Source organism: Coffea eugenioides, chromosome 4 (assembly GCF_003713205.1).
Source record: "Coffea eugenioides isolate CCC68of chromosome 4, Ceug_1.0, whole genome shotgun sequence".
Classification (NCBI taxonomy): Eukaryota; Viridiplantae; Streptophyta; class Magnoliopsida; order Gentianales; family Rubiaceae; genus Coffea; species Coffea eugenioides.
In genome coordinates, this window is record NC_040038.1 from 36,672,432 (window position 1) to 36,690,588 (window position 18,157).

The 18,157-nt window shown below is 36.1% G+C and overlaps 1 protein-coding gene across 1 annotated transcript; it reads left to right on the forward strand.

Annotated features, from left to right (window-relative positions):
• The first annotated feature begins 4,822 nt into the window (after window positions 1-4,822).
• Window positions 4,823-16,795, forward strand: LOC113767863. Its single transcript, XM_027312067.1, has 9 exons — window positions 4,823-5,336; window positions 7,391-7,559; window positions 7,669-8,939; window positions 9,643-11,406; window positions 11,636-12,652; window positions 14,131-14,235; window positions 14,379-14,468; window positions 15,688-15,798; window positions 15,876-16,795. Exons 1-9 carry the CDS (start codon window positions 5,280-5,282, stop codon window positions 16,413-16,415), a joined length of 5,124 nt encoding a protein of 1,707 aa, XP_027167868.1. The 5' UTR covers window positions 4,823-5,279; the 3' UTR covers window positions 16,416-16,795.
• The last annotated feature ends 1,362 nt before the right edge of the window (window positions 16,796-18,157 follow it).

Below are 18,157 nucleotides of genomic sequence, written 5' to 3' on the forward strand. Positions count from 1 at the left end.
GTTTTATTTAATTAGAATCATTATTCAATTTGATAGTATTGGGTAACCCAAAAGGTTTGAAAAATGGTTTAGAAGGATCTACCTATGGGGGCTTACTCATTAGTATTATAGGTTTTATATTATTTAATTTTTCTAATTGATTAACTATAGTATCTAGAGCTTGATTATTATAATTATTTTGTTGAATTATTTTATTTATATCTTTATTTGTTGGCATAGTTTTTCTTTAGAAGTATTTTTAAATGGAGAAGCTATAATAGTTTGATTTCTATGTTGTATTTTTATTTCTTCTAAAAGAGAGTGAACCTATGTGACGGAACTTCCAAAACTAGTTTGCCAACTTTTATATAAATACTGGATATATAATATATTCTGAAAATTGTGAGGACTCAAAATTTATTTTCATATTGCCTTTTATTTTTAACTTACTTGTCCTAACTTCTTGGTTGATTTAATGGTTGAGTCATGCTTTTTATAGTGCATGTTGAGTCATGATTTTATCCTTTTGCCTTAATTAACTTGGTGCAAGTTGAGTTTTGTAGAGCATTATACTAGTGTGACCAACTAGTGAGGTGTGTGCTATAAATTTGATAGATTAGAGAGAGTTTTGTGTAAAAGGGAATTGTTGGAATAGAGGTGTTAAAAGGTAATTGGATGAAGAGAGATATTTAGGAATATAAATAGACATTAGTTGTTTGGTTGCCATTTGTCAATCATCTTTCAAACTTTGACCAAAATCAAGACAACTTTATTTCACTATTAAGCTTCCATTTCACTAAAATTTCTCTTCATTCTTGCTTAGCCTTGGCTGAAATATTGAGAGAGAAAGGGAGAAGAAAAAAACCAACTTCTAACCTTGAGTTCTTGTCTACTTAGTGAGCAAACAAGATAGAAATCCTAATCCACTCCATAAATCCTTGAGGCAAATTTGGAAGGAAGCTCTTGGAGAAGTTCTTGGAGGATGGAAGTTTTGCAACTTTCTTGATTTGCTTTTCATACTAGGTTTTGGAGGTAAAGAGGTAAAATTTGCTAGAAAATCTATTGTTCTTCCCTTATCTTTGAATTTAGTTGATGTATAATGTTATAGAAGTTTAAGGAAGGACTTTTATGGAGGCTTTCATGTTTATCAAGTTATGTTGTGAATTTTCCAGTTGTGGTGTATACTAGATTTAGCTTAGGTTATAGTTTTATATATGTGAAATTTTGATGGATTTCTTGCCAAAAGTAGGTACCATACACCTCATGACATATTAGCTTGATTGATAGTGTATTTGCCATGGAAATAAGGTTAAAAGTTGAAGGGTTAACTAGAGGAACTTGGGGACAAGTTGCTGCAAAATATTTCCTTGTTGGCCAAGTGAGAGAGGGAGAGTTTAAGGTGTAAATTTAGGGTGATTTTGACATACTTTTCCTCAGGACACTTGATAAAACCATGATCTTCTCATATATGTTGGATTTGAGCTAAAACAAAGGGGTTTAAGAGGAAGAAAATGAATTTTCTCCAAACCATTTCATTGTTTGGTAATTTTTAGCTTTGAAATCTGAGAATCTTGTCGCTTTTCTTCAAAAATTTGTGCCTATACTTAACATAGTTTTCCTCCATACTATGCTTGAATCATTGAGCTACCATTTACGTGATTTTTCCTTTGATTTTCACAAGTACAAGATGTAATTGTTTTGAAAAGCTATGTTGGAAGTTTGATGGTTTCTTGCTATACTATATCTAATTGTAGACTTCAAGAGTGACCAAGAAACAGAGTCTGAGTTTCACATTAATAAACCTTGATCAGTTGGTGAGTGTTCTAACTGCATGGTAGGACTTGATACTTGATTGACGTGTGATTTGACGAGATTGTGCATACTTGACATGCTATCTTGAATTGATTGACTGGTTGACTTGTTAAGTTTGCTTTACTTGTTATTGGTTGAGTGAGTGTGTACTTTATCACACTCACCCGAACTTGATACTGTTTACAAGTGAAATGATATTGATGTGCTTGATTTGAAAGTCAGTTGGGTATGTTATCCCACCTTTCTATATGAAGTGTTTGGGATCCCAAACCCCATCAGTTAGTCAGTCGAATCGAGCCAGTAAGAGCTTAGTCGAGGGGATTGACGAACCATGGATAGTGTTTATTATTTATTCTGCTAGATTCGATCCACTAGATTCAGTATACTTGAGTATTACCCTTATTATTATATTTGGAGTTCGGATCCAGTAAGAATGATGATCGGTGGATGAAAACTGGAGTTAAATGATAATCTACAGACATTGTTTATTACTGTATTTTCAAGGTTGATGGAGTGTCAACGGATTTGAGACAAAATACCAGTGAATTGATGCATGTAAGCAAAATTGTATCCTTTTACTTGAAAGTGTTACTTGTTATTTTCTTGTCTTGCTAATGACGTGCCTTGTTGGCGTTTACTTTCTTCATGTTGAGGATCTCTTGCCACTTTTGCTTGCATGTTTTCTTAGAACCTCATTGGGTAATAGTTTATTCCATTAGTTTGTTTTTCTTACAGGGGGTGAGAACGTGGGCATGTGAGTTGGAAAAGACTGGAGTTTTGTCTAGATCTTTTGTCAATTGTTCTAGTGTACTTCTTAATTTTGTTGATTTCGACTTGAACTTGAATCTTTTATTACCTTCTGGGTTTGTATGGATATTCGTGTCAATGAATATATATATGTATATATATATATATATATAATTAAGTTTGGATATTGCTACTGCTTTTGTTATTGAGGTCGTTGTTCTTACTTTTGGAGTTTATGAGTGAGTCCTGACGAGAGTTAGGCAAGTAGTCCGCCAAACCTCGGGGTACACTCTAGGGAAGGTGCGGTCATCACAAAAATGGATTTTCAATTTTATTTCTTTGGCAATAAAATTCAAACCATTTAAACAAAATCTAAATGAGTTTCAAGTTTGATTAATTCTTGAAAGTAGTCTTTTTTACACTGCTTTGTTTTTTCTTTAGAAAACATTTTAAAATACTATTCTCTTTTCTCTTTATTTTTATCCGAGGAGTATAATCTTTGTAAGTATTGTTTATCTAATTCAAACTCTTTTGAAATAACATTGAGTTGACTATCAACATGCATTTGAGATTGTACAAGAGAATACTCAGATTCTTCATCTTCTTGTTTATATTTTGTTTTTGAAATATTTTATCTAAAATCAACTTCTTCTAAATTTAATTTAGTATTAATAGAGGAAGTAGAAGGTCTTGAAATAGAAAACATTTTTTTCTTTGAAAACTCTACTGTTTAGTCAGGTAACTCTATAATATTACCAACACTACTGTTTTCTCTTTCTACCTATTTAGCAGTGATTATATTTTCTAAATTCCATTTAGAACTATTTGTAATAGATTCCAAAGATAATCTCTTTGGAATAAAAGTATTAGAATGTTCTAGATTTGCTTCTAATAACATAGTTTCTACTTGAACTTGCATATTTAGAGCTTTTGGATTAATGGTTGTTTTCATGACTTTGTAATCAATTTTGTAAATAATAGCTAACGATCTTCAATCTTCTAAAAATTCTATATTTTTAGTTTGAACATTTAAAGTTAAGGAAGCTAAAATGTTTGGATCTAATAAATCTACTGTAAAATTTGAATAACAATTGAAATAAACAGGACTAGTTTCTAAGTTTGATTCAACTAACCCTAATAACGAATTTTGGAAAGAAATATGTCTTGCATCATTTAAACAAAATAAAATTGGAGAATCTAATCCTAATTGATGTAAAGGTTTAACTGCAACTTGAACCATTCCTATATGTAAAAATCTATATTTGGTAGAATGATTAACAATTGTTTCTTTATTTAATAATCTAATAACTTCAAGATTTCTTTTAAGAGAAATAGTTTGTTCAGTTAATTTTATTGAATAATCTTTGAAAAATTCTAAAGTTCATTTTTGATATACTTGTGTATTTTTAAATCTGGAATAGTGCAATTATTAAGCTTTTGCTCAATTTTTTCTATATTACTGATTATATTTGATTTTCTTCCATTTCCCTAAGGTTTAATTACTGATTTCATTACCCGATCTTCCTAATTCTTGTTAATAGACTAGCCATGAAATTCTATTTAAGTTGACTTAAATTTATATTACCGAGACCACCATCGGAACCATTGTTATATAATCCTATTACCGCTAACTAACGACTATCGGACTAACCAACTCTAACACAAACTTAGCTCTAGACAAGACACAGATTAATCAACCACCGAGCTCAGCTGAGTGGCTATCGAGGTGAGTCTTAAAACCCTTCTTGGACTATAGGTGGGGATTCAAATTCCATCTGCAGCAAAAAAAAATTCAAAAGTTGTGCCATAACACTCTCTCGATCTAGTAAGGTCTGGCTACCTACTAGCCCCTAACACAAATCCTCTTTAGACTCCCTCTCCCTAATAGTTTAGGATAAATAGGTTATATAATAATTAATTTTTTCTAAAATAAAAACAAGACACAGATTAATCAAAGCTAGAATATTAATTTTGAAGAAAACAATAAGACGGCATCTGGCTCTGATACCAGAACCGGAACCCATGATGAAATTGAAAGATAATCCAAATTAATTTGTGGAAATAATATGACAGATATGTGCGTGTGCGTGTATACATATCTTTTGTTTTTGTTGTTTTTCAGCTCTAGGTGCATGATGGGCTCAATCAGCATCACAAATCTGATGCACATTTGGACACCAAATGTTATTAATTCTGAAAGGTGAGGACATATCTGTCAGATAAAATCATTCTCTACTTTTCTCCCTCCCACTACTCCTTTCCTCAGTCTCCCATCATTGGAAATTTTGCACTTATCATTCTCATCACGTTCTCTTTTTCTTTCACCCTTTTGCCTCACTTATTCTTACCTCTACATAGCCCAGAAAATGTTTCGGTTATACCCTTTTAAAAAGTTTCTGCAAATTTATTCACAAAATCCAATTAAAAGTCCCACCCTTTAAAACATGTAATCCCAAGATTTTTCTGGGAAAAACCTCCCATGTGTTCAAATTCACAGCTTGTTCTTTAAAACCCATTTGTCCGATCATCATTTTATTGTAATTGTGATCATCGAATTGTTGTAAACTGTGTAAAATGCCACCAGATTGATTTCTTTAATTTTAATTTTTTGGATTGCTTTAGGAAGGAATAATTTGACTTCCATGTAATGTACTGTACTTTTTATGATGTTTTGGTGAGAGGGAAAATTTTTTTTTCTCCGTTTTGGGTTTTCTGTTGTTGCTGTAATTTAGAGATTTTTTATGGAGAGCAGCGAAGGAGGGGATGATCAAGGTTCTGGATGGTTGCAAGTTAAAAAGGTTTGATTTTTTTTTTCATACGCTTTTCTGAATAATCAAGAACATTATAATTGTACTTTTTTGGATTGAAATATATTATATTTCACTATATTTTGCCGAAGGATTAATAGGGAATGGCTTTGGAAATACACTTAAACAATCGATCATATGCATTTAGAAGAATTACTCCAGTCTTTCTGAAAAAGTAGGTAGTGTATTTTCTGGGTAATACAGGAAGCTTTCTGAAGCAAGACTTATCAAATGAGATATCTTAAGTGTTTAGATATAATTAGATGATATTGTAATAGTTTCTTTGTCTTGGATGATTACTTCAGTACATAGGAGGGAGGAGAGGGAATGAGGATAGTTTATTGTTGTTTAGCCTATGGGAAAGTTGAAGTTTTGATGTTAGAAATCACATCTGGGATGGTGATACGTTTGACCGTAAACCGTTTATGAAAAAGAATTCTTTTTGCTTCCACTGGAATGGAATGCACCTGCTTCACTTCAAAAATTTGTACAGGATCTGGCTGGATACTCCAGTTTTTGACTCTCAATCTAGAAAGGATTCTATTCTCACATTTTGCAGCTATCTCTGAATAATGTTATGTTATGCGGCATGTCTGGTGGGAATAATATGCTGGTAAAAGAAACAGAAATTGTGAGCCCAAGATTCTTTTTTTTTTTTTTGGCCTTGAGTTAGACAAATAAATTAGTCTTAATATTACCTTCTGTTTGGCTTGCAGCTTTAAAAGCTAATCTAAAGTTTATCATGGTTGTTTAGTTATTGTAAGCCCGTGGAGCTTTCATGTTTGTGCACTAGTTTATAAAGTTATTCCAATCTTACCTAGATAGCAGATTATCACGAAGTGGAACAAAATCAGGAATGTAGGGCGCTTCCCGTCATAATTGCAGAATGCTAGGGGTGGAATTCTTCAAATTTCTAGAAGAAATAGACTGGGAGTATGATCCTTTTTTCTCGAATGTTTCTAAGATACAGTCTTTCTCTGTATGTGGAGATAAACTCTTCATATATGATGGAGTAGATAAAATGAATTACTCAATGCTAGGTTTACGTATAATTATCTAGTTCAAACAATACTCTTAAAACATAAGCTTTATACTCAAAATTTACTTAAATTTTAGAAGCCCAAACAAAGTGCTGATATTTTGCTGATTATCTATGTTGACAAAATAGGATCCTATGATCTAATTGTTCTCATAACATGGATTTATTCTAATATTTGCAATGGTTTACTTCATTTCTTGCCCCTGATAAATATCAACAAGTTCCAATTGACTATGAGGTGTAAAGAGCTATTCAGCATAGAATTGTACCAGCCTTTTGCCTCTACAAAATTTAGATGCCTATATTATTCTGCTTAATTTGATGTTTCTGATTATTGAATCTGTCTTTTGTAGTCAGATGCAGACCTTGTTAGCAGCTACTAAATCCAAACATGTTTAGGCTCCTCAGATAACTAGCTTCAGTTAACTTGCACCTCGAAAGTGCTGAAATTATGTGTTGGAATTCTAAATCTGCTGTATTAACATTGAATATAAAAAAAAAATTGGGAATGAAATGTAAAATTTGGCGTTTTATGGTCTAAGTTCCTTCCTTTCACATCTAATGTGAGATGCATTGGGTCATGCTTGGTACACAGTTTCTTACCATGTTTGTTGAATAAAGAATTCTTCTACTTTTGTTCATTTTAGGTGGTTGGTCTTTGTACTTCTTCCAGTCCATTTCTTCCTGTTCTTTGTAGAAGAATCCTTTCTTCTACTTTTGTTCATTTTAGGTGGTTGTTCTTTGTATTTATTCCTCTCCATTTCTATTACTTTTCCTTTTAATGAAACAAGGGCAAGCACTGGCCTGCTAGTCGTATGACAAGATGCTATTGGATATTTTGGTTCCTTTTGTTCCTAAATTTTACAAGTTTGCTAGGCATGATTGTATTCTTCTATGGTTTCTCATTGTGAACCACCCACTTGAGGAGCTGAGATCAGTAGATATTGGAAATCTCCTTAGGGCATGATTTTGTCTTTTTCTTAATAATATATGATATTGTGTGCAGAAGCATAGAGGCAGTTCAAAGTTCTCTGTACATGGTTGGGTTGGAGGACTCTCTGCCAAACAAAGTTCTCATAATCCAGAGGGTCATTCATTGAAGGTAAAATTTGACAATCGTAGAAATGGTGGCCAGTCTTCAAAAGCAAGTACAGATAATTTTATTGTTGACCCAGGTATGCTATTGATTCTACTAATGTGTTATAGATGGAGGTCATATATGCGATACAATCGAAACTGCATTTCTTTTGTGATAATAGTTTGTGACTTCACTGCTCTTGGTAGGTTTAAGGGACAAAAATTCTTGTCTTAAAGCTGGAGTTGTTCAGAGGCGGTCTCAAGGAGCTGATTGTAATGATTCTCTGACAAGGAATTCTGATGTTCTTCCAAAAATCAAGTGGGGAGATTTGGATGAAAAAGCTTTGCTCTTGCACCAGGAAAAGGCTGTTGGATCTGAGATGAAGTTTGGTAGGACTGAATGTCTAACAATAGATCGTGCAGAATTTCAGAAAGTTGATAATTCCATGCCATGCTCTTCTTCTGATCAGAAGGAAAATAATCTTGTCGCAAAAAATTTAGATGAAAATCATCTTGTTGTGGCACCTGATGCATTGTTGCCTAGGACAAAGTCTCTGGGAAACAACTGTAAAGAGGTGAATGAATTGAAAGTGACTTCAGAAGATGTGAGATCGTTATTAAATACTGAAAGTGTAATCGACCCAAATGGTTCCGCCCCAGATTCCAGGGATAACACTGGACTTAAGCTGGTGAAAAGTCTTGATACCCATTTTCAGTCAAATGAAAATCATTCATCTGTTGCAACTGACGTGCATTTGACACCTGCTGTTGGACGTGAAGCTGGATGTTCTAAAGTTACTGAACTACCTCTTGTTGATGTGAGTTCAAAATTGTTAGTGACTTTGCTGGATTCTACTTCACTGAGAGTGGGTGGTGCTGGAATGTTCACCACTCAAAGTCTCTCTGCAGATAAGAATTGGTGTTCACATACTGAAGAGGCTCTCATGAGTCCTGCACTTGGTGTCACACAGGAAGCAGGTTGTTCTAATGTTTCTGAAGATAGTGTTATTGACATCATGCCGGACATGGTATCTCGTGAATATTCACAGACAACATCATTTGAAAATACTCAGCCTGAAACAACTGCAGAATCTATTGCTCTAAGCTCTTTTGGAAACTCAGAGTCTCCAACAGTTGATGGTGTTCTTGTTGACTTAGATAAAACTGAAATCATGGACTTTTCTGATGCAAATGGAGATGAAAGCAAAGAACGGTTCAGGGAACGCCTTTGGTGCTTTCTCTTTGAGAATCTTAATAGGGCCATAGATGAACTCTATCTTCTTTGTGAATTAGAGTGTGATTTGGAGCAGATGAAAGAGGCCATTCTTGTTCTTGAGGAAGCCGCATCTGATTTTAGAGAACTGAACTCTAGGGTGGAGGAATTTGAGAAAGTAAAGAAATCCTCATCTCATATACTTGATGGGGCACCATTAAATATGAAGTCTGATCATCGCAGGCCACATGCGCTTTCATGGGAGGTCAGAACTCTTCTTTTCTTTGTTCTTTTTCCCAACATCAAGTTAATTGTACATGAGGGACAGTCGCAATTAAAAACTTTTAAGGGTCTCATATTGTAAACTTGTGTTCATGCTTTTAACTATAACTTAGTTTGCTGTGTCTTTTATGCTCTCAAGTGTTCCAACATGCTACATACTGGAAATCCTCTTGGATGATGTTACAGGGTAAAGAACCTTAAATCTTCCCTTTCTGGTCTGTTAGTAACTAGTCTAAGTCTCTCTCTCTCTGTATGTGTGTTTGTTGATTCTGTATATAGATTTCCTTATTGTGATTCCATTGGACAGTCTTTTGGTAGTGAATGAGTAGTAGTCACCAAGCATGCAATTATTGAGATTTTGAGACAACTTGGTGACTATATCTTTTGGTAGTGAATGAGTAGTAGTCACCAAGCATGCAATTATTGAGATTTTGAGACAACTTGACTATATCTTTGAGCACTGCAAATAACTTCTGTTATGAATTTGGCCACCATTGTCACAGCAGAACTAATTCATGGCATTGCATTTGTCACCTCAAGATAGTTCCATATTGCATTTAATGTAACAATTACTAGAAAATTCTTAAGAATTTAATGGATTAGCTCTGGTGGAGTTTTATCAAGATTGTTGATGTGTTTTTTCTATTTTTTGGTATTGATCTAATTTTATTGAAATTAGTCTTCAGGTACGTCGAATGACAACTTCCCCAAGGAGGGCAGAGATACTTTCTTCTTCTCTTGAGGCATTCAGGAAAATTCAGCAAGAAAGAGCTAGTGCACGTGTTGGCAATGCTGAAAAAGTGAAACCTGATTGTGATAGTGGCTATTACAGATGCAGAGATATCATGGAGGGGGATAATGGTGAAATTGACACCAGAAGTAATGTTGAAGAATCAGTTCTGAAGCCAAGAAAGCGGCATGGAGCTTCTGATCTTTCAAGAGGGAACTCAAGTAAAGAAAAAAGAACTATCGACTCAAATAGGTGTAATTCTAGCGGGTCTAGGTTGCCTGTTAAAGGAGATTCTGCTTGTGCAGTCAGTGGAAAGAACAAGCGGGAGCTTATTGGAGCTCCCTGTGAAATTGATCAAGTACTTCCTAAGAAAGACAAGAAGCCCTCAGAATCTATGACTGATAAAAATTCAAAATCTGTTGATACCCTGAAAAAGCAAATTCCTTTGTCTGAAAGGGAGAAGGAAAAGAGAAATGGAAATTTATGGAAATCCATGGATGCATGGAAGGAAAAGAGGAACTGGGAAGACATACTTGGACCTCCACATCGCGTTTCTTCGCGTTTCTCACATTCACCTGGTATGAGCAGGAAAAGCGCTGAGAGGGCACGGGTATTGCACGATAAACTTATGTCTCCTGACAAAAAGAAAAAATCTGCTCTAGATCTGAAAAAAGAAGCAGAAGAGAAGCATGCACGGGCTATGAGGATACGAAATGAACTTGAGAGCGAGAGAGTTCAAAGGCTTCAGCGGACCTCGGAAAAACTGAATCGTGTCAATGAGTACCAGGCTGAACGTAACATGAAGTTAAGAGAGGTAATGTATGCCCGCCACCAGCGCGGTGAATCCAGGCATGAAGCTTTTCTTGCTCAAGTAGTGAGAAGAGCTAATGATGAGAGTAGTAAAGTTAATGAGGTGCGCTTCATTACTTCATTGAATGAAGAAAATAAAAAGCTTATGCTGCGTCAAAAGTTACATGATTCAGAGTTGAGAAGGGCTGAGAAGCTTCAATTGCTGAAAACTAAACAAAAAGAAGATATGGCAAGGGAAGAAGCTGTTTTAGAGCGCAAGAAGCTTCTTGAGGCAGAAAAAATGCAACGTATTGCAGACATACAACGGAAAAAGGAAGAGGCACAAGTAAGAAGGGAAGAAGAACGTAAAGCATCTAGTGCGGCACGTGAAGCAAAGGCCATGGAACAGATGCGAAGAAAAGAGGTTAGGGCTAAAGCTCAACAGGAGGAAGCTGAACTCTTGGCCCAGAAATTGGCTGAAAGACTTAGTGAAAGCGAACAGCGTCGCAAGTTTTATTTGGAGCAAATAAGGGAAAGAGCTTCTATGGATTTCAGGGATCAAACTTCACCTTTCTTTCGTCGGTCCTTGAATAAGGACAATCAGGGTAGATCTACACCAAACAATAATGGTGAAGATTGGCAAGCTAACGGCACCAGTAATTCAGGAAGCTGTGCTCTTCTAACAGGCAATACGCAATCACAACATTCGCTGAAGCGAAGGGTCAAAAAAATTCGCCAGAAACTTATGGCTTTAAAGCATGAATTTGTGGAGCCATCAGTTAGTCCCGAAGTTGCTGGTATTGGATACAGAGCTGCGGTAGGAACGGCAAGGGCAAAAATTGCAAGATGGCTTCAGGAACTTCAAAAGCTTCGGCAAGCAAGAAAAGAAGGTGCTGGAAGTTTTGGTCTTATAACCGCCGAAATAATTAAGGTACTGAGTTTGTCTTTGTGTATGAGTTCTCATATTATAATCTCTTTGATTGTCTAAAGATAAGAGGTCAAGTAGACAACTGGATCATTCGCCAGATCATATTGGAGAAAGTCCTGTTCATTTCTTTGATTGTATCTCTTATCTGCCTTTGGTTATTATTTGTTACTTGTTAGTTATTTGGATAGTTTTAGAGGCAAAAGTAACCATGATTTTTTTTCTCATGGATTAGTTCTTGGAGGGAAGGGATACTGAGCTGCAGGCTTGTCGCCAAGCTGGTCTACTTGATTTTATTGCCTCTGCTCTTCCTGCCTCTCACACATCAAAACCTGAAGCCTGCCAGGTTACATTGTGCCTTTTAAGGCTTCTTAGGGTAGTCTTAACAGTGCCTGGTAATCGAAGTTATTTTCTTTCACAGAATCTCTTACCACCTATAATCCCCATGTTGGCTGCAGCACTTGAGAATTATATTAAAATTGCAGCATCAGCAAATATTCCTGGTTCCACAAGCTTGATGTTGAGTAAATCATCAAGTGGTAATCTGGAGTCCGTATGTGAAATTTTGGATGGTTTTCTTTGGACTGTTGCTACAATTATGGGTCATGTAAGCTCTGATGAACGTCAAATCCAGATGCGAGATGGTTTATTAGAGCTTGTGATCGCATACCAGGTTATTCATCGGCTGCGGGACCTTTTTGCTCTTTATGATAGGCCCCATATAGAAGGCTCACCCTTTCCTTCTTCCATCCTCCTTAGCATTAACCTATTGGCAGTTCTGACATCCAGATGTAGAAAAGGATCTTCAATAGACTGGGAATCGTTTCCTAGGGAGATGATGTGCATAAGTGGGAGTGTAGGGGTGAAAGTGGCTGAGGCTGTAGTTTTGAAAGGGTTACCTGATGTACCAGAAGATAAGCCACTTGATGCATTGCTTGATGGTGGTGGTTCATCAGACAAAAGGGATAATTTTGGTGTAGTCGAATCTATTAACACTAAGACAGATGTTATAGATGTTAAGGATGAGTCCCCAAGCATCCAGTGTGATGATAATACTAATAGTCCTGTTTCTTTAAAGGAGGAAGAGAAGTCAACAATTATGGTTACCGAACAAAAGGACGAAATCAGATCTAATATGAAACAACCCGTAGCATTTCTCCTTTCTGCAATATCTGAAACTGGGTTGGTCTGCCTACCTTCCATGTTGACAGCTGTGCTTTTGCAGGCCAACAACAAATTATCTTCTGAACAGGTAAGACCTTTGCACTTTTCAAAGTGCAGAAGTAGATCTACTTAATTCCAATTAAATCTGCATAATTGCTGACAAGGTTGAGGGTTCATTGTTTTGAGTTTGAATTCCAATTAGCTGTTAATAATTGTGTTTTTCCTAGCCATTGGTAGTAAGCACAAATGTCGGTCAGATTTGTACTGGGGCATGACAAGTCTGTACGACACTTTGGTCATGCCGGCAGTTTGGATTTGGCATGACAAGTTTCACAAAAGGTCTTTTGGTTTGCATAAAATCCCAAAAATTTTAAGTGATTCTTTTGCAGTATATAGGTGGTGAAAATGTAACTCATCTTTGTTGATACTAGTTGGCATTCATGGAAGGGCCATGCATCAAATAAAAACCGTGTTGTATGTAGTTTGTCTTCAAAATGTGCAGATTGTGAGTTGATATCCCATGTGATTGTGAGTTGAATCTAGTAGGGATTTTTGATTACTTAACAGGTATCATCTTCTTGAGAAATATAATATTTTATAGTTCTTTTCCAAAATTGCAACTAAAAGCTGAAAATTACGCCCTTACTTTTTGTTGCCTAAAACAAGGAAAAGTATGAAAGCAATTGTCTGTGGTGTATTCCTTTGGGGCTTATATCCAGCAAGATACCTTCCTGATAGTGGGAAACCTTCCCCATTTGAGATTTAGAATCAATGTAATGTTGCATAGAGAATCGTAGCGTAAAGTTGCTTTGGAACTTCTATTCCTTCAGCAAACTTATTGTTGAAGTCGTCTAAGTTATCTTAAGAGGGTTACATGAAGTAATGTTTTTACCGGGGCCTTCGTAAAGTTTTTGATCTTTTACCACAACATCTAATCCTTGCTGAAGTTATTTTGAAAATGAAAATAAGTTTTTATGCCACTGTTAATTGTCTGTTAATGCTTGTAGTGCCAAATGCACCTAGTGCGTGTTACACTTTAAGATCTAGCTGTTCTAATTGTTTAGGATGATATGTTTTGACAACCATGCTTCACCACACTTGGCAAGCTATCTAAGCAATAATATCTGCATGAATGCTTCTTGTGAACTTGGTTATCTTTGAGGAGGAATTTTGTGGGGCTTAGAAGATAATCTTTAATGCCAAAAATAAAAAAAGGGGCTTGGGGTGAAAAACAAACATAAAATTAAGATGTTTAATTGGCTTACTTGCTCATTTTGCCTATGTAGCATTTTCGTTTGGAGTTAACTATTCTTGTTTAGATATTCTGGTACTAATATTTTATTTAAGCTTATCTGTTTATTCTATAGCTTGTTCTTTCTGAGCTCAATATTCAAGTGGATCGAACCATCTTTTATGACTCTTTCTAAACTTTAATAATTACTGGCTGAAAAACCATGGAAGCCGAAATGTCTTCTGGTTGAAGTTTTGCCTTTCTTGTGGGCATGATAAAGCTCTAAGATTTCTCTATTTGGCATGCTAATCGAGAATGAATGATTGTTTTTGCAGGTTTCATATGTTCTTCCTTCCAATTTTGAGGAAGTGGCAACTGCGGTACTAAAGGTGTTGAATAATTTGGCACTAATTGATGTAACTTTCATCCAGAGTATGCTAGTGAGTATGCGTTCTGAAAATTTTTTTTTGGTTAGAATGGTTTTCTTGGCTTGCCTTCTTGACAGCTTGTCTTTGTTAGTCCTCAAACACGTTATTTCCTCTGTAATCAAGCCTGATCCTTCATCTTTTCCTGCACATAACAGGCCAGACCAGATCTGAAAATGGAATTTTTTCACTTGATGAGCTTTCTTCTTTCTCATTGCACAAGCAAATGGGGAGTGGCTACCGATCAGGTGAGACTATATGTATCCTTCACTCCAAATTTTGGCATCAAAATGTTTATTAGGTGTGCTGGTTGTTGCATTTGGATGTGGTTTTATGGTTTACATGGCACCAACAGGTTTTATTGCAGTCTTTCATGGTCAGAAACTATGCATGCAGCTCAAAAACTTAGTGACCTTTTAGGCCGTTGCTCTTCATGCATTGTGGGCTGTCAGAGTTACTGAGGAACAGTTGCTTGCTCTTTCCTAATTTCTTTTTCTTTCAATTATGCCCTGGGCATATTGTCATTACTTTCTTAAGTAGGTTTATTATGAGCTTTTTTTTTTTTTTGGTTACCACTATACTTCAATAGCTTTGCATGTCATTGGTACAAGCTGTTCTAGCAAATTATGATTTTTATTATGATGCAATATTTCTTGTCAATTTGTTTTTTTTTAACTCAAGATTCTGTTGTCCTACTGGTAACAGGGTCTCAAGTTTTCTTGTAAAAATGCTTATTCATTATTTGTTAATATTGCTTGGAATAGTGGGTATTTGACGTGGTTTTTGTTGCATTGCTAACATTATTGTTATTTGGTTTTTGTCTTTATGTCACCTTTAGAAAGATGCAAGAACTTACCAAAGAATTGTAGAAGTTTGCATCAGTATTAATTGTTCTTAGATAGTTTCTTTGGTGTTAGTGCTTTTCGTGAAAGCAGAAAATGAGATACTGCCAACACAATTCATTGACTCACACAAAAGAAAAAGAGAACGAAAGGACAAAGGATCTTCCTATGTTGCATCTGGACTTATACTTTTTTTCTTGAAATGTCTTAATAGCACTGTAAGCTATTGCAAAACTCATATTTGTTTCTATTGGTCAACATGGAGTGGAGTAAGTGGTTATGATTGTATTTCATGCTCTCCTGGGTTAGCCATGTACTTGTCTTTTTTCCCATTCTTTATCCAGTAACCCTGCCACTGCATTTTGCACCTTTATTAAACATAAACAAGTTAACTGTCAGGTACTCCTCCTTTGTGCCCCTCCGTTCCTCTTTTTTCCTTCTTAGGTTTTAGTGGGGCCAGTTTGGTGGATTTGTGGAATTTTCTTAATGCTATTTTTTCTGTCTGTAATTAATCTGATGTCTTTCCCTTGCTATTGCTTGCTTAACTGATCAGTGGAACTATCATATCCATTTGCGTATATAAAAAGGTGAAATTTCAAAAAGTTTGCTTGTTTGTGCATGTCAGATTGGTCAATTGCTGGTGGAATCTTTGTTGCTTCTTGGTTACTTTTCACTTTTCCACTCCGAGAATCAAGCTGTCCTTCGCTGGGGAAAGAGCCCTACCATTCTTCACAAGGTAAATGAACTTGAATGAGATTAACACAAATTTCAGATTTGAATGATGGAATCTAATTTATGAAGCTGAAACTACAGGTGTGCGACTTGCCATTTGTTTTCTTCAGTGATCTCGAGTTTATGCCAATCTTGGCTGGCACACTGGTTGCTGCCTGCTTTGGATGTGAGCAGAACAAGACTGTTGTTCTTCAAGAACTCAGCACAGATATGCTCATTTCCTTGCTCAAGTCCTGCAGAAACAGTTCGCCAGCTCCTGCTGAATCTATTGCAGTGCTAGATAACACTCCGGATGAAGCTGGTGAATCTAATCACTTGGGTCCTGAGTGTAGAAAATCTCAAGTTGACACTCCTCCTCAGAGATCTCAGCGCCCCAATAACCGCAATGCTCGGACTCTGTCCCAGAAAGGTGGACCTTCAAACAATATTAAAACTATTAAGATGCGGATTCAAAGAGAGAGTAGAGTCGGGAAGCTTTCTGAAGAAACAGGCCAAAAGCACAACCCATACACAAGTGAAACTTCTGCTGCAATGTTGCACTGTAGATTTCCTGAAAGATTTATTGATAGAGCGGAGCAGTTCTTCTCTGCAGAATGCACCAATTATTCCTTGCACCCATGAGTTACACTGCCAAGAATTTTTTTGGTTCGTGTCCTCTTTTTTATAAGATCAGCTGCAGAGCTAAAGTGGAGAATACAGCAGGATTTGGCAGATCGTTAACGTTATGGGAGATGATTGTCATCTCCAATTGCAATTTTGGTTGTAAGGCACATCTTTTACAGCCTTTTGACAGTCTTGCATACGAGTTCTTTTGAAGTCCTACTTAATGCAACACAGGTTTAACTTGGTTTTCAGTTGAATGGCGACATATATTGACACCAGGCAAGTTTATCATAAAACTCGGAATACAGGCAATAAATGTGCTAGTTCGTTGTATTATCTTGGCAGAAATTTTGCAGTTGATCCTTGCATCTAAATGCCACTCTCTCCATTTTAACTCAGGAACGTGTATGCTTCCATTTTTCACTTCTATTGTTGTTTTGTTTGTTTGGGGGAGAGAGGGGAAGGGGTTGCAAAACTGCAGACTACCGTATATATGGTGGAGATTTGGCATGCACAAAGATTTAGATGCCCACTTTTTTTTTTTTTTTGTTTTTGTTTTGTTTTTTGGGCAAAATGAGAACTTTGAGTGATCAAGAAAGTAAGCTTTACAAAAGGAATATCACCCCAATGCATCAACAAGCATCACTAGTGTACAAACACACTGTACACAACCTTCTGAACTATAGCAATGCAAAGGGGTCCCCTATACGGTACTTTAGCTCAATCATGTAAGCAGTCCGGATTCAAGTCCCACTCCACCGTTAGCTGCCAATTTTCCTGATTCCGGCGGAGCTTTAGGCCAAGATATAACAGAGAACTGAATAACATTGGTGACACCAACGTGCTGAAACACTCCTGTTCCTTTCCTACCACTGGTGCCATACGGTTACAGCTATCACCAACCTTCTAAGCTTTGCACGAAAAAGATTTCCCATGTGCATGTTTACAACACCATTCCATTTCCTGATTCCAGGGTAAGGGCTTCTGTATAACAAACATAATCTCTGCACCTTATCCCAGATTTGGATGCCCACTTAGATATCTGCATTGTAATGATCGTGAGCCTCGCTTGGGAAAATAATACTATGTATGTTAGGAAAGTACGGTTAGTCAGTCAAAAGAAATGAGTTCACAAAATGGAAGAATTCAAATATTTATTTCATTGTACATGCACGAGACTGCAATCTTTAAACTAGAGGAAAGCTTAACAAAGCTTTGGTGTTCAATTAGATGAATGCTTTGATCAAAGAGAAGAAAGAACTACGAAATAAAGCTGAATCTAATATTTCTTATTTATGTGCCAGCTAAAGCTGAAAATTCTCTGCTGTCTCTTACAGTGTTTACATACATTACAGGACATTAACTGTGCAAGTCGGGCCACAACATTTGATAACTAATTTAAGGATTTTGTAATCATAACTTGGTCGATGGTGATGTTATAGATTAGTAACAGGTATTGGTCGATTCTGTTACCAACTTCTGTGTTCTAGTGATGAAATGTTGGTAAAAATGAGCAAACGTACCCCGCTATTATATTGGTGCTAGTGTCTTGTTAGTGTATCGGTGTTGCATGCTGATCATAGGAAAAGATTCTGCTCCAATTGTTGTTTTTAGTGATTCTTGCATTGAGGGTCATGTCCAGTGCACGTGACGAATTCTCCCCAAAATGTAACAGACAAATTATGTCTTAAAAGAAAGTAAGATAACAAAAAAGCTTTAACTATTTCAGGTATTTCAGAATATATTACCAAAAAAAAAAA

Bases quoted from the DNA above. Each gene is read 5' to 3' on its own strand.
- LOC113767863 (XM_027312067.1), top strand. From the start codon at position 5,280: ATGGAGAGCAGCGAAGGAGGGGATGATCAAGGTTCTGGATGGTTGCAA. The intron at 5,337-7,390 runs GTTTGATTTTTT...TATTGTGTGCAG, and splicing joins GATGGTTGCAAGTTAAAAAG to AAGCATAGAGGCAGTTCAAA. The intron at 7,560-7,668 runs GTATGCTATTGA...TGCTCTTGGTAG, and splicing joins TAATTTTATTGTTGACCCAG to GTTTAAGGGACAAAAATTCT.